Here is a 13,990-nt window from a genome sequence, read left to right as displayed (position 1 = left end):
TTTGAGGTCTTTATGTCCTATATATGGTCAGTTTTGAATAGGTTCCATGAACTGCTGAGGAAGAAAGTATATTCCCTTCTATCTCCATTCAATTTTCTCCAAAGATCCAACATACCTAATTTTTCTAATATTCTATTTACTTCTTTAATTTCTTTCTTATTTGTTTTTGGTTTGATTTGTCTAATTCTGAGAGTGCAAGGTTGAGATCTCCTACTATTACAGTTTTGTTGTCTATTTCTTCTTGCAACTCTCTTAACTTCTCCTTTAGGAAGTTGAGTGCCATACCACTTGGTGCATATATGTTTAATATTGATATTGCTTCATTGTTTATGCTACCCTTTAGCAGGATGTAGTTTCCTTCCTTATCTCTTTTAATTAGATCAATTTTACTTTGCTTGATCTGAGATAAGGATGGCTACCCTGCTTTTGACTTCACCTGAAGCATAATAGATTTTGCTCCAGCCTTTTACCTTTACTCTATAGTATCCCCTGCTTTTAAATGTGTTTCTTGTAAACAACATATTGTGAGGTTCTGACTTTTGATCCAGTCTGCTATCTGCCTCCTCTTTATGGATTCATCCCATTCATATTTACGAGTTAGAATTACTAAATCTGTATTTCCTGCCATCCTAATCCCCAGATTGTGCTTTACTTATTCTTGCCTCCCCAACCCTCTTTCCCCTTTTAAACTTATGTACCCCTCTTGTATCACGATACTTATCCTCTTTATAATCCCTCCCTCCCCCTTTGAGTCTTTCCCCTTCCTTCCCTTATTACTCTTTTTCTTTTTCCCTTTTCCTCTCCCCCGTTTTTAATGAGGCAAAGAGAATTTTCTCTAAAACAAATGTCAATTATTTTTTCTTTGAGCCAACTCTGATGAGAGTAATATTCACACAATGTTCCTCCCCCTCTTTAAATTCCCTCAGATATGATAAGTTTCCTTAGCCTCTTTGTGGGATGTGGTTTCCCTCTTTTTATCCCTCCTTCCCACCTTATTCTGCCATCATCCCTTTTCCATATCTACTTCCTTTTTTATGTTATATCAGTACAATCAAATTTTACATGTATTCTTTTTGTATATCCACAACAAAAATACAATTCTCAAGTGTTATTTTTACCTTTTCTGCATCTCTTGAGTTCTATGCTTGGAGATCAAATTTTTTGTTTAGTTCTGGTTTTTTCTTCAGAAACAAATGGAATTCATTTGTTTCATTAAATGTCCATCTTCTTCCCTGGAAGAAAATGCTCAGCTTAGCTGGGTAGTTTATTCTTGGCTGCATCTCAAGTTCTTGTGCCTTTCGGAATATCATATTCCAGGCCCTTCTTTCCTTTAATGTAGAGGCAGCCAGATCTTGGGTGATCCTTATTGTGGCACCTCGGTATTTAAATGGTTTTTTGTTGGCTGCTTGTAAAATTTTTTCCTTAATCTAATAGTTTTGAAATTTGGCCACAATATTCCTTGGGGTTTTTATTTTAGGGTTTCTTTCAGAAGGTGTTCGATGAATTCTTTCAATGCCTATTTTACCTTCTGATTCTATTACATCTGGGGAGTTCTCTTTGATGATTTCTTGTAAAATAGTATCTAGGCTCTTTTTTTCATCATAGTTTTCAGAAAGTCCAATAATCCTCAGATTATCTCTCCTAGATCTATTTTCCAAGTCTGTTGTTTTGCAAGTAGATAATTCATGGTTTTTCCAGTTTGTCATTTTTTGTTTTTGCTTGACTGATTCTTGCTGTCTCAATGAATCATTAGTTTCTATTTGTTCAGTTCTAATTTTTAAAGAATTATTTTCTTCATTAGCTTTTTACTTCTTTCTGTATATGTCAATTGAGTTTTGAATGTATTTGTTTGGTCTGTGGAATTTTTTCCATTTCACTAATTTTTTTTTTAGTGAATTATTTTTCTTTCCAATTCACAGATCCTACTTTCTTGCTATTCTTTGTCTTTTCCAATTCAGGATCCTACTTTCTTCAGAGTTCTGTGTCTTTTTCAATTCACAAATCCTACTTTCTAGTGAATTCTTTATTTTTTCCAATTCACAATTCTTACTTTCCTGAGATTTTTTTTTTTTCCAATTCACCAATTTTGTTTCCCTGCACTTCCTGGGAATTTTTAACTTTTCAATTCGTATTTCAGGAAGTTGTTGCTCTCTTGTAAAGGCTTCTCTTTCCTTTCCCACATTTATCTTCTAACTCTCTTTTGAGACTTTTAATGGTCTCTTCTATGAGACATCATGTAAGGAGGACAGTCTGATGCATTTTGCTGTTTGAGGTCTCTTCAGGTTTGCTGACCTGCTCTTTTTCTGCATAGAAGCTGTCGATCGTTCTTTTCATCTTTTTATTCATGTTTTAAAGCCTTTAGGGTAGGTCTCCTAGGCAAGGGGGTTACCAGCTTCCTCTGCAGAGCAGGGAAAGATGTAAACCGATTTCCGGCTCCGAGGTATGGGAGTGCTCTGAGTGAGAGTTTTCCCTTCCCCAACAGGAAGTGGATTCAGCACTGGCCTAGCTATCAAAGTGCTTAGTAGGGCTGAGTGGGTTAGCGATTGCCCTCGGCTAGAGAGACTAAGGGGTGAAAGTGTCACTGCCCCAGGCCGGAGCCTCTTGTGGGACTGTGAGTTTTAGCAGCTGACCGCAGACCACAGACAGCAGACCGCCCCGAACTCTGCCCCAGTGTCTCTGCCCAATGCAAATCGGCCCTGGAAAAGCTCTATGGCCCCAAGCCGAGCTCCCCACTGGGCAGATTGGAGGCTAACCCGGGCTGCGTCCTCCTGCCGTGCAGGATCACAACTGCCCCAAGGAAAAGCCCGTACTGCGGGTTGGGGCTTCGCGCTTGTGCTGAGATCTGTGCCTTCACCCTCGGTTTGAGACTCTCCTCGGAACCTAATTTCTCTCCCCGTCTGAGCCGATCTCCCTCCTGGCCCCGGAACCAACCTTTTTTGGCGAGACTGCAGATTTTCTTCGGCCGGTGAGTTGTTCTACTTCTTATCTTTACGAATTGTAGCAGTCAAGACTATTTTTGAGGCTCGATATAATATTGATAAAGAGGGTAAGAGAAGAGCTTAGAAAGTCGCGTGTGTCTTCTCCGCCATCTTGGATCCGCCCTCTAAGTAATATTTAAAGGAATTTGATTTTATTGATGTGAATTCTCCTTCTACTAATACAAATTGAAATTCCCTCTATACTGTATAGTACATATTTTCATGAGTTGCTATAGCCAAAATAAAGCAACCGAAATCCAAACCTCAAAATCCTAGTAATCTAGTGGCCAGCTTTCTGATGGCAAGCTTTTTTGTGTGTTTAGTCAGGCTTATCCACATTTTTGGGACCTATCAGACTTTGAAATTGGCTGGTATAGTTTTTGAGAACTCAAGGTCCTGTTCATATCACCACAATCCCTTGGAGCAGGACTTAAGTAGAAGGCTTATTTTGTTGACATGTAACCAGGGATATAGAAAGTTTTAAAAATGCACACTAACTTACTGTTTCAACACCAATGCAATGGCTATTGATTTGGGGGTTATCAGATAAACCTGATTTTCCAGAATAGCTTTTATGATTTTACTGGCTGCGTATTCGGGCTCCAGAATAGGCAATAAGGTTGGATACCTGTAAAACAGTACAAAACAACACAAAATAAAAAAAAATAATCATTTTCTTGATGACTCATTGGTTATTTCAGACATGCTAATAACACATACTGCTTTAAATAGTCATGCACATTAAAAGAAGAGGAAAGTAGAAGTCAATTTACTTCCTCCTTTACCTCTACCAGTATTGGACTCATTTTCATGTCTCATTTTCGTATAACACATTTCCTGACTTGGTTTTATGATTTCTGATTATGAAGGTGTTGAGGTCAATGGGAGAAACATTTCCCTATTGGTTGTGTTATAGTTTCCTGTTTGCCCAGCAAACAGCTTCAATAAATAATCCTTTCCGAAAGCATAAAAGTAATGTTCAAGAGAGAAAGGTCTCTCTGGGGAATCCATGTGAAGCATGACTTCATTTTAGATAGTGCATTCACAAAGCACTGGGAGTACTGAGAAGAACTAACATGATAATGAAATGAGTTCAATCAAATCAGGAGAACTTGAACCCTGGTGAGAATGTAAATAAAGTGCCACAAAAGTACCAAAGCAGTGTCTTCCTTACATTTCTTTATTACTTGTCTCCTTCTACTTTGATTATCTTTCAACCACTTGCTATTATCTCAGCATCTATCACTAATTTTCTATCATGTCATCAATATTTCAAGTATTTTGGTTTCCTTAAAATAAGCATTTCCTATATTGATACAGATTGAAGTTCTTTTTATGGCTTGGCTTTGCCATCTTCATGCATTATTGTGCAAATGAGGAGAGAGAGACAGAGACAAAGAGAGAGAAAGGCAGATAGACACGCACATACAGAGACAGACAGACCCACAGAAACACAGAGACACAGAAAGAGAGACACACATAGAGACAGAGAAAGACAGAGAGGGAGGGAGAGAGAAGGAGGGAGGGCAGAAAAAGGGAAAGAGGGAGACAGAGAGAAAGACACAGAGGGAGACAGAAAGACAGAGACAGAAACACACAGAGATGGAGAGAGACAGAGAGGGAGAGAGAAAGAGAGAGAGGGGGAAAGAAGAAGGAAAAGAAAGAGGGAAAGAGAGAGACAGAGACACAGAGAGATGAACCTTGGAAATTTAATAAGGTTGGTTCTTAGTAGAAATTAAGCATGTCATTTCTTGAAGCCTCTCAGCTTGAAATATCTCTTTTAAAACAAAAATTGAAAAATGTATTATTTAAAAATGAATAAATTCTGGATAAGTGAGAAACTTAATGAAAAATCTTGTTCCTGTATGCATTTCTTGCTTCTCTGGGTCTGTCTCTTCTTTCCAGATCTTCTTCAAACACATTTAAGTATGTGTATGTGTGTGTGTGTATGTGTGTGTGTGTGTGTGTGTGTGTGTGTGTGTGTGTATGTATTCTTGAATTCACTGAAGGCATTATTCCTCCTTTCATTTGATGTCTTTATTTCTTTGTAGGCTGCCCTCCTTACTTGCTGGACTTTCTCTATTATGTCCCCAGATATTGCTTGATCCCGGAAGTTTGAACACACCCCTGAACTTTTCTGTAACCTTTCCCTAGGATTAACTGATTCCTCCCAGAACCTTCATTTCAAAAGGGATATTTTAGCTAGCCTTGTCATCCTGTTTCTTCAGGCTATGCCCCTGATTCTTAGACCTTCTCTACTATGCTCCTGTGGGTACCTCTTCATTCTTTCTCTCCCCAATTTGAGCCTTAACAGTTTTTATATGTTGAATTCCCTCCCCCCTTTAGAATCAAAATTCCTGAAGGCTGATTTTTTTCCCCCTTTATTCTTGTGTGATATGATCATTTTAATGGCCCTTATCTGGTTACTCTCAAATTTATCAATCACCTTTTGAAAATGTTGCACCTAGAATTGAACATATCATTCCATATGTGGTTTGACTAGGACAAAATAAACTTCAGTGGCTTCCTATTGCTTTTAGGGTCAAATACAAACTTTTCTTTTTTGCTTTTGTAGTCCTTTACATCCTAGGTCCAAACTATCTTTCTTGGCTTTGGAGTGAAAGAAATGATTATTAATAACCAATGATTAAGGGAGATCCAGAATTTCCCTTTCTTTCTAAAGTCCTCATTTAATGTCCATTTGTGATGGACACTGATGATAATGAAATGAAATACTTTATTATATCTGAGATATTTTCAGTATGATGAGCAAAGGCTTGTAGTATGGACTTGGTGACAGAATACAGATCAATTGTCTAAGGAGGAATTGGGCTCATATCCCACTTCTCCCATGTAGTGTCTGTGTCACTTTGGATTAAATGAGTTTTCTCAGTTTAGAAACAAGTGGGTTGGACTCTATAACTCCCAAAGTCCTTTCCAGTTCCCAGTATATGATTCTATGATCAATCCTAAGGTAGCACCCTGAAAAGTGCATCTGCAGAAGGTTGGCTAATAGATGGCATTTTTTCCAGTTGTAATTCATGAAGGATAAGGCATGGAGTAGTTGGAATGATAGGAGTACCCATTCTGATAAAATTATGGATACTTGAAGCATTAAAGAAGTCTAGATGATTATTTTTCATCAAGAATCCTAGAGCTGGAAGAAACCTTGAAGATCATTTGGTTCAACTTTTTTTATTTCGCAGATGAAGAAACATGTCTATAGAGGTGCATTGACGTGCTGAGGGTCACTCAGCTAATTACTGAAGAATAGGGATTCTAATTCAGGCTATCTATTCACCCATTTCTCTTTAGAGCGCACTAGCTTGCCTTAGTTTTTGTAGTATCTGGAATATATAAAGACTCTTATGAAAATAAAATCAGTTTCTTACTTGCTTAAACAACCATTAAACATTCCAGTTTTGATGAAATATGGGCAGACAATAGTGGTTTTAATTCCATGTTTCTTTAAATGTCTCAATTCAAAGTAAATGGATTCTGCAAATCCAAATGATGCAAATTTGCTTGCTGAATAATCTGAAATATAGAAGAGATGACAACAATATTGTTGATAGAAATTAAAAATTATTTCCTAGAAACTTTTTTTTTAACTCAAAGATTACTTTAGGGAGTGGATCTTCTCTAGGTGTATTACATAACAACCATGGAATGAAGAATCACAGAATTTCAGAGTTGGATGGAACCTCAAAGATCCTCTCCTACAAGCCATACAAGTATTCTTCCCTCCTCTACAAAAACTCCAGCAAGTGGCTTTCCAATTTCTTCTTGAAAATTTCTTGAAATTTGAAATCCACTATCTCCAGAAGTATTCTTATTTCAATTTCAGATATTTCTGTTTGAACGTTTCTTTTGTATCAAACTGAAAGCTGCTTCTCAGTAACTTTCACCCATTGCTCCTAGTTCTGTCTTCTGAAGCCAAGAAGAATCCAAGAACTTCTTAATAAGATGTTTCATAGACATCTTAAATTTAGCATGCCCCAAATTGGGGCATCTTTTTCTCCAAACCCTCCCCTCTTCCTAACTTTCCTGTTATTGTCAAAAGTGCCACCATTTCCCCAGTCATCCAGGCTTATAATTTAGGCACCATTCTTTACTCTTCACTTTTTTTCCCTCTTTGCTCCTACTCTCACATCTAATTCATTGCCAAATTCTGTCAATTGTGTCTTTATAATATCTGTCTTATATGCCTCCTTTTTTCCTTCTAATACCACCACAACTTTAGTCCAGGTCTTAATCATTTCATTACAGGACTATCTGCAAAAGCTTTCTCTTTGGTCTCCCTAATCCCCACTCTAATCATTCAGCTACCAAAATGATCTTCCAAGAGAGTAAGTTTTATTCAATAACTCCTTATTGCCTCCAAAATCTCTGTCTCTTTCTTTTTCTCTGTCTCTCTCCGTCTGTCCGTCAGTCTGTCTCTCATTTCCACAGTAATGCATAAGGATGGAATAGTCAAGCCATAGGAAGACCTACTAATACTACTTGGTCCAGGTCTTAATCATTTCATTACAGGACTGGCTGTAAAAGCTTTCTCTTTGGTCTTTCTGCCTAGTCTCTCCCCACTACTCCAATCATTCAGCTACCAAATTGATCTTCTAAGAGCATAAGTCTGATTACATAACTCTCCTATTCAATAACTCCCTATTCCATCCAGAATAAAATATAAATCTCTTTCTTTTTCTCTCTTGGTACGTCTCTCTGTGTCTGTGTCTCTCTCATTTGACATCTCCCTCTCCCTCTCTTCTAACTTTTTTGTTTTACTCTGTCTCTGTCCTCTTTCTGTTTTTGTCTTTTTCTCTGTTTCGGTATCTATATCTGTCTGTCTGTCTGTCTCTCTTGAAACCTCTCATAACCTGGTCTTTTCTACTGTTCCATTTTTTTTTAATATTTTACTTCTCCAGTCCTATCTCCTATTCTTTGCCCATGATGTAGTCTACAGATTTGCAATTCAGTGACACTGGCCTCCTTGCTGCTTCTCAAACAAGATACTCCTGACTTTAGACATTTTCACTGACTGTCCCCTGCCTAGAATTCTCTCATCTCTATTTCCTGGCTTCCCTAGTTTCCTTCAAATCTCAGGTAAGATCTTTCTACAAGAAACCTTTTCCAATTACCTTTAATGTTAGTCGTGCCTTCTCTCTGTTCATTATCTCCAATTTGAACTGGCAACCTTATTTGCACCAGTTCTGAACCTTCTTCCCTAATTCATATCACACTGTTTCTTACCTTCTGTTCTCTCTGAAAAGTACCATTAATCCATATTAGAATATACACTTTCAAATTTATTTATTTGTCCTTATCCCTCTAGAAACTTCCAATATGAGGGGAATATTAAAACCCAAATAACCAAACCTTTCCCTAAAGTTTGAGAAAAAATTTTTTTTTATAAAACCAAGTGTGTAAGTTTAATCTTTTCTTTTTAAGCAATCCCATGTTAACAAAAGAGAAGACAGAGAAGGCTTAATCTATACTGAATGGAGACTAATTAAAATTCATTAAAGAGATTTTCTCATAAATTTAGGCAGGACCCAAACTACAGGGTCCATTTCACCCTGGATCAAGTCAAAAACATAAAATATTTACCTGCTAGTCCATTCATGCCAATCTGTCCAGCTGCACTTGAAATACAGACCAAGTGACCATGATTATTAGCTATCATGCTAGGAAGGAAGGCTATGTAAGTCTAAGAAACATAAATAGACAACCCCAACATTTTATGAGTATTTCATTGATATTATTGAATTCTCATTGTGTGTTAAGATCTATGCTAGGCACCATGGCAGGTGCTAAGAAATGTAAGTTGTGGACCTTTCCCTCAAAAAACTTTCAGTTTAGTCAAATGTTCATTAAGTAAGTGCAACAACAATAATAAAAAATGAAATTTTTACTAATTGAATCAATGGAACATTTTAAGTTTGTGTTTTTAGAAAGTGACTTAATTTTCTAATATGCTAACGCATATCTTTTCATTTGGACTTCAGATACTCTTATGACATTTAATTCTACTCCTGGGCTCCCCAAATCTGACCAAAGACACCATAAAAATAGATAGCTATGTAGGCAAAATGAAGGAAAGCACACTTGAGGAAGGTAACTTTCAGGGAGAAAAATGACTTGGCCATTTGGTCAAATGATTTGGAATAGTTGCATACAAAATATTTTTAGCTATTTTAAAGCAGTTTATTCATTCTTTCATTTAAAATTATGGTGATATCTTTTCACTTTGCAAATATTTATTCTTTGTTTTCATTATTTCTATTCCATACAAAAGAGTATTATGTGTATAATTTAGATATATGTTCATTATATGTGCACGTGTATATACATTATCTCTTTTGTACTGTTACTAACTTACTGCTAGCATCTATTTCCTTATCATTTAATAAAATCTCTGAGATATTTTATATCTTTCATACAATAACTATTATAAAATAGATACATCTTTTTTTTGCCAGGGAATTTCTAGCTAGTCTAAGAAAAATTATAACTTGATTACAGGGATTTGGGAAAGGGGATCATATTTGGGACTAGACCAGAAGAGTTTAGAACTGGGAAGATGAAATAAAGTCTTTAGGAGTCAGATGAAATTGAATAAGGATGTGGCCAAACCAGATCACTAGTAACTAGTCTGTCAATCTAACTAATTGTAACCTTATTAGATTTTTCATGAATGGATATAAATAGATATTTGGAGAAATGCATTTAGCTATACAATCTTTATAACTTAAAAAAGAAATATGAAATTTACCCAGATATGAGAAAAGCAGTTTACAAGAAAAGATTTTCCCACATGTTCATCTGAGGTCTCAAGGAATTGTTTTCCTGTAACAACTCCAGCATTGTTGATGAGGATGGTAACATCACCAACTTCTTTTTTAACCTGAATAGGAGAAAATCCCCCAATAATTTATATAAATTGTAGCCTTTGAATTTTGTTGTTTCAAGATTTTATCATCTTGCTACACAGTTTCCATAATCTCAGGATTAGCATGCAGAATTCATGATCTTTCTCCCAAGACTTTCTCCCCCAAGACTCCCTTCTCCTAAGTTCCCTGATATACCATCCTTCTGAGCCATCTCTCCAACTCACAATTGTAAGGCAAAGGTCATAAGGCTGAGTTATCCCTAGAATCAAGGTACTTAGTGGGTCTATGCTCTTAAAGAGTGAGCTCACAAATTCCCAGTAATCTACTTACCTTCCTAGGTAACCAGTAGACTTTCATAGCAAAGGAGTTAACTGATCTGATGTTGGGAGATCAATAAGAACCAAAGAGTCCCACTGTAAATCTAGGACACATTCTCTTCCAACTTGAATACAGCATCAGTTGGAAAAGAGAATTCACCCGAAGTATATTATCTAGGCTGTCATATTTTTTATGACTAGAATCGGTCTCTCTTTTGGACTTTGCCATTATAATGCCTCTGAACCAGATACCTTCTTTTTTACCTTCTCTCCACTTCCAGTTTCCCTTTGTCAGGAAATGTTATTTCTTTTTTGTACATCTATCCCTAATACTTAGCACAGAACATGTGGCATAGTAGGTGTTTAATAAATGTTTATTAACTGACTGACTTTATCAATTACATGGAAGAAAATGAATTAATCAGGAGTCTCCTAATCAATTCTCCCTTTCCCTAGTGCACCTATTTCTTTTGGCAATATTACAAATCTTCCAGTCCCCCAGGTTTGTAATCTTAATGTTATACCAATTCCTTACTTTTCCTATCCCATATGTCTAAACAACTGATAAGGCTTGCTATGTCTATCCACAGATGTTCTATCATATATTATTTCTTTTCTTTATTTGTATAGCTACCATTTTAGTTCAAGTACACCCAGACTATTGAAATAACTTATTTTTTAATTCATAATTTTATTTCTAAATCTTAATATAGTGTGGCCTTAATGGATGTACACTGAATAATAAGATTGAATTGAATTAAATTGAATTGAATACTTATAGTAGCTGAGAATGCTACCAACTGTTCTGACAAGTGCAATGACTTCTTAATTTATCTGCTTGCCTCAAGTTCCTTGTTTACTTCAGTCTGTATTCCATAGAGCTGCCAAAGTGATTTACAGTAATGCAGGTCAGAGTCAATCCTACTTGCCTAGTCAATAAAATCAAAATCTCTATTGTCTCCAGGATATAAGATGAACTCTCCTTTCAGCCTTTTAAAGCTCTTCATACTATGGCTCCAATCTCTCTTTCCAACTTCAATATACATTATTCATCTTTTTTTACTCTTAGGCCCACCTGAATTGGCATCTTTTTTCTCAAACATGATACTCCATATCCTATTTTGTTGTTTTAAAGTCATTTTTGGTTATGTATATATAACTCCTTGTGACCCCATTTGGGGGTTTTCTTGGCAAAGATACTAGAATTATTTGCCATGTTCTTCTCCAGCTCATTTTAGAAATGAAGAAATGGAGACAAAAAGGATTAAATAACTTGTTTTGAGTCACACAGAAAGTAGTATCTAAGGCTGGATTTGAAAGCACATCCTCCTGAATCCAGGGTCAGTGCTCTATCCATTGTGCCACAGCTACCCTGGGCAGGGATTATTTTTATTGTATTTTTAAAAAATTCTAAGTGCTTAGCACAGTTTTTGGAAGGTAATGAGAGCTTAATAAATTCTTATTGATTGATTGATTCCCCCAGCTGCTAGTGCCCTAGCTTCCTAAATACATTTGTTTATTTTATAATTTTTCTGTATATATTTATTTTGTGTGTACACATATATTTCTTAGCTTCCTCAAAAGAAAGCAGGTTTTAATGTGGGTTTTTTTTTGGTCTTTGTATCTTTTGATACAAAGTATTGCTGTTGGTTGCTTGGTTTGTTTGTTTTTTTGGTATTTGTATCTCTAGCCCATAATATCAATGCCTGACATAGATGCTAATTAATTAGTCCAATTAGAAAACGAAGATGCCATTGTCTATTTAAAATACAGCAATTTAGTAATTTGTAATTATACCTTTAGGAAAAATTATATATTAATTATATATTAACTAAAATTATATAAACTATTTCTTATATAATAATTTAACAAGCTAGGGGGTCACCGCGGATAGACCACCAGAATTAGAGTCGGGAAGGCTAATTTTCCTGAGTTTAAATATGGCTTTTGACACTGTTTGACCCTGAGTAAGTCACTTAATCCTGTTTTCCTCAGTTTCCTCATCTGTAAAATGATCTGGAGAAGAAAATGGCAAACCATTCCAGTATCTTTGCCAAGAAAATCCCAAATGGGGTCATGAAAAGTTATACATAACTGAAAAATGACTGAACAACACATTAAGGAAATCTGGGTTTAGGGGCGGAGCCAAGATGGCGGAGAAGACACACGCGACTTTCTAAGCTCTTCTCTTACCCTCTTTATCAATATTATATCGAGACTCAAAAATAGTCTTGACTGCTACAATTCGTAAAGATAAGAAGTAGAACAACTCACCGGCCGAAGAAAATCTGCAGTCTCGCCAAAAAAGGTTGGTTCCGGGGCCAGGGGGGAGATCGGCGCAGACAGGGAGAGAAATTAGGTTCCGAGGAGAGTCTCAAACCGAGGGTGAAGGCACAGATCTCAGCACAAGCGCGCAGCCCCAACCCGCAGTACGGGGCTTCTCCTTGGGCAGTTGTGATCCTGCACAGCAGGAGGACGAGCCGGTTAGCCTCAATCTGCGCAGTGGGGAGCTCGGCTTGGGGCCATAGAGCTTTTCCAGGGCCGATTTGCATCAGGCAGAGACGCTGGGCAGAGTCTGTGGCAGTCTGCGGTCTGCTGTCTGTGGTCTGCGGTCTGCGGTCTGCTGTCTGCGGTCTGTGGTCTGCAGTCAGCTGCTAAAACTCACAGTCCCACAAGAGGCTCCGGCCTGGGGCAGTGACACTTTCACCTCTTAGTCTCTAGCCGAGGGCAATCGCTAATCCACTCAGCCCTACTAAGCAGTTTGATAGCTCGGCAGTGCTGAATCCCCTTCCTGTTGGGGAAGGAAAACTCTCACCAGAGCACTCCCATACCTCGAGCGGAAATCGGTTTCATCTTTCCCTGCTCTGCAGAGGAAGCTGGTAACCCCCTTGCCTAGGAGACCTACCCTAAAGGCTTTAAAACATGAATAAAAAGATGAAAAGAACGATTGACAGCTTCTATGCAGAAAAAGAGCAGGTCAGCAAACCTGAAGAGACCTCAAACAGCAAAAATGCATCAGACTGTCCTCCTTTACATAATGCTCTCATAGAAGAAACCATTAAAAGTCTCAAAAGAGAGTTAGAAGATAAATGGGGAAAGGAAAGAGAAGCCTTACAAGAGAGCAACAACTTCCTGAAATATGAATTGGAAAAAATAAAGAATTCACTAGAAAGTAGGATTTGTGAATTGGAAAAGACAAAGAACACTCAAGAAAGTAGGATCTGTGAATTGGAAAAAGAAAATAATTCACTAAAAAAATTAGTGAAATGGAAAAAATTCCACAGACCAAAACAATACATTCAAAAACTCAATTGACATATACAGAAAGAAGAAAAAAAGCTAATGAAGAAAATAATTCTTTAAAAATTAGAACTGAACAAATTGAAACTAATGATTCATTGAGACAGCAAGAATCAGTCAAGCAAAAACAAAAAAATGACAAACTGGAAAAAACCATGAATTATCTACTTGCAAAAACGACAGAGTTGGAAAATAGATCTAGGAGAATAATCTGAGGATTATTGGACTTTCCGAAAACTATGATGAAAAAAAGAGCCTAGATACTATTTTACAAGAAATCATCAAAGAGAACTGCCCAGATGTAATAGAATCAGAAGGTAAAATAGCATTGAAAGAATTCATTGACACCTTCTGAAAGAAACCCTAAAATAAAACCCCAAGGAATATTGTGGCAAAATTTCAGAACTATCAGATTAAGGAAAAAATTTTACAAGCAGCCAAAAACCCATTTAAATACTGAGGTGCCACAATAAGGATCACCCAAGATCTGGCTGCCTCTACATTAAAG

The 13,990-nt window shown here is 36.9% G+C and overlaps 1 protein-coding gene across 1 annotated transcript in view; it reads right to left on the bottom strand.

Moving 5' to 3' along the window:
- LOC100930577 (short-chain dehydrogenase/reductase family 16C member 6-like) overlaps window positions 1–13,990 on the bottom strand; it is a 39,359-nt gene that overhangs the window by 7,578 nt on the left and 17,791 nt on the right. The window contains 4 exon segments of the mRNA XM_012541314.1: window positions 3,481–3,606; window positions 6,371–6,515; window positions 8,583–8,682; window positions 9,748–9,879. Coding sequence (XP_012396768.1) covers window positions 3,481–3,606; window positions 6,371–6,515; window positions 8,583–8,682; window positions 9,748–9,879 — 503 coding nt within the window.

Source organism: Sarcophilus harrisii, chromosome 1 (assembly GCF_902635505.1).
Source record: "Sarcophilus harrisii chromosome 1, mSarHar1.11, whole genome shotgun sequence".
In the NCBI taxonomy this organism is placed as follows: domain Eukaryota; kingdom Metazoa; phylum Chordata; class Mammalia; order Dasyuromorphia; family Dasyuridae; genus Sarcophilus; species Sarcophilus harrisii.
Note: the sequence above shows the minus strand (reverse complement) of the source record. Positions and strands in the feature narration are given on the sequence as shown.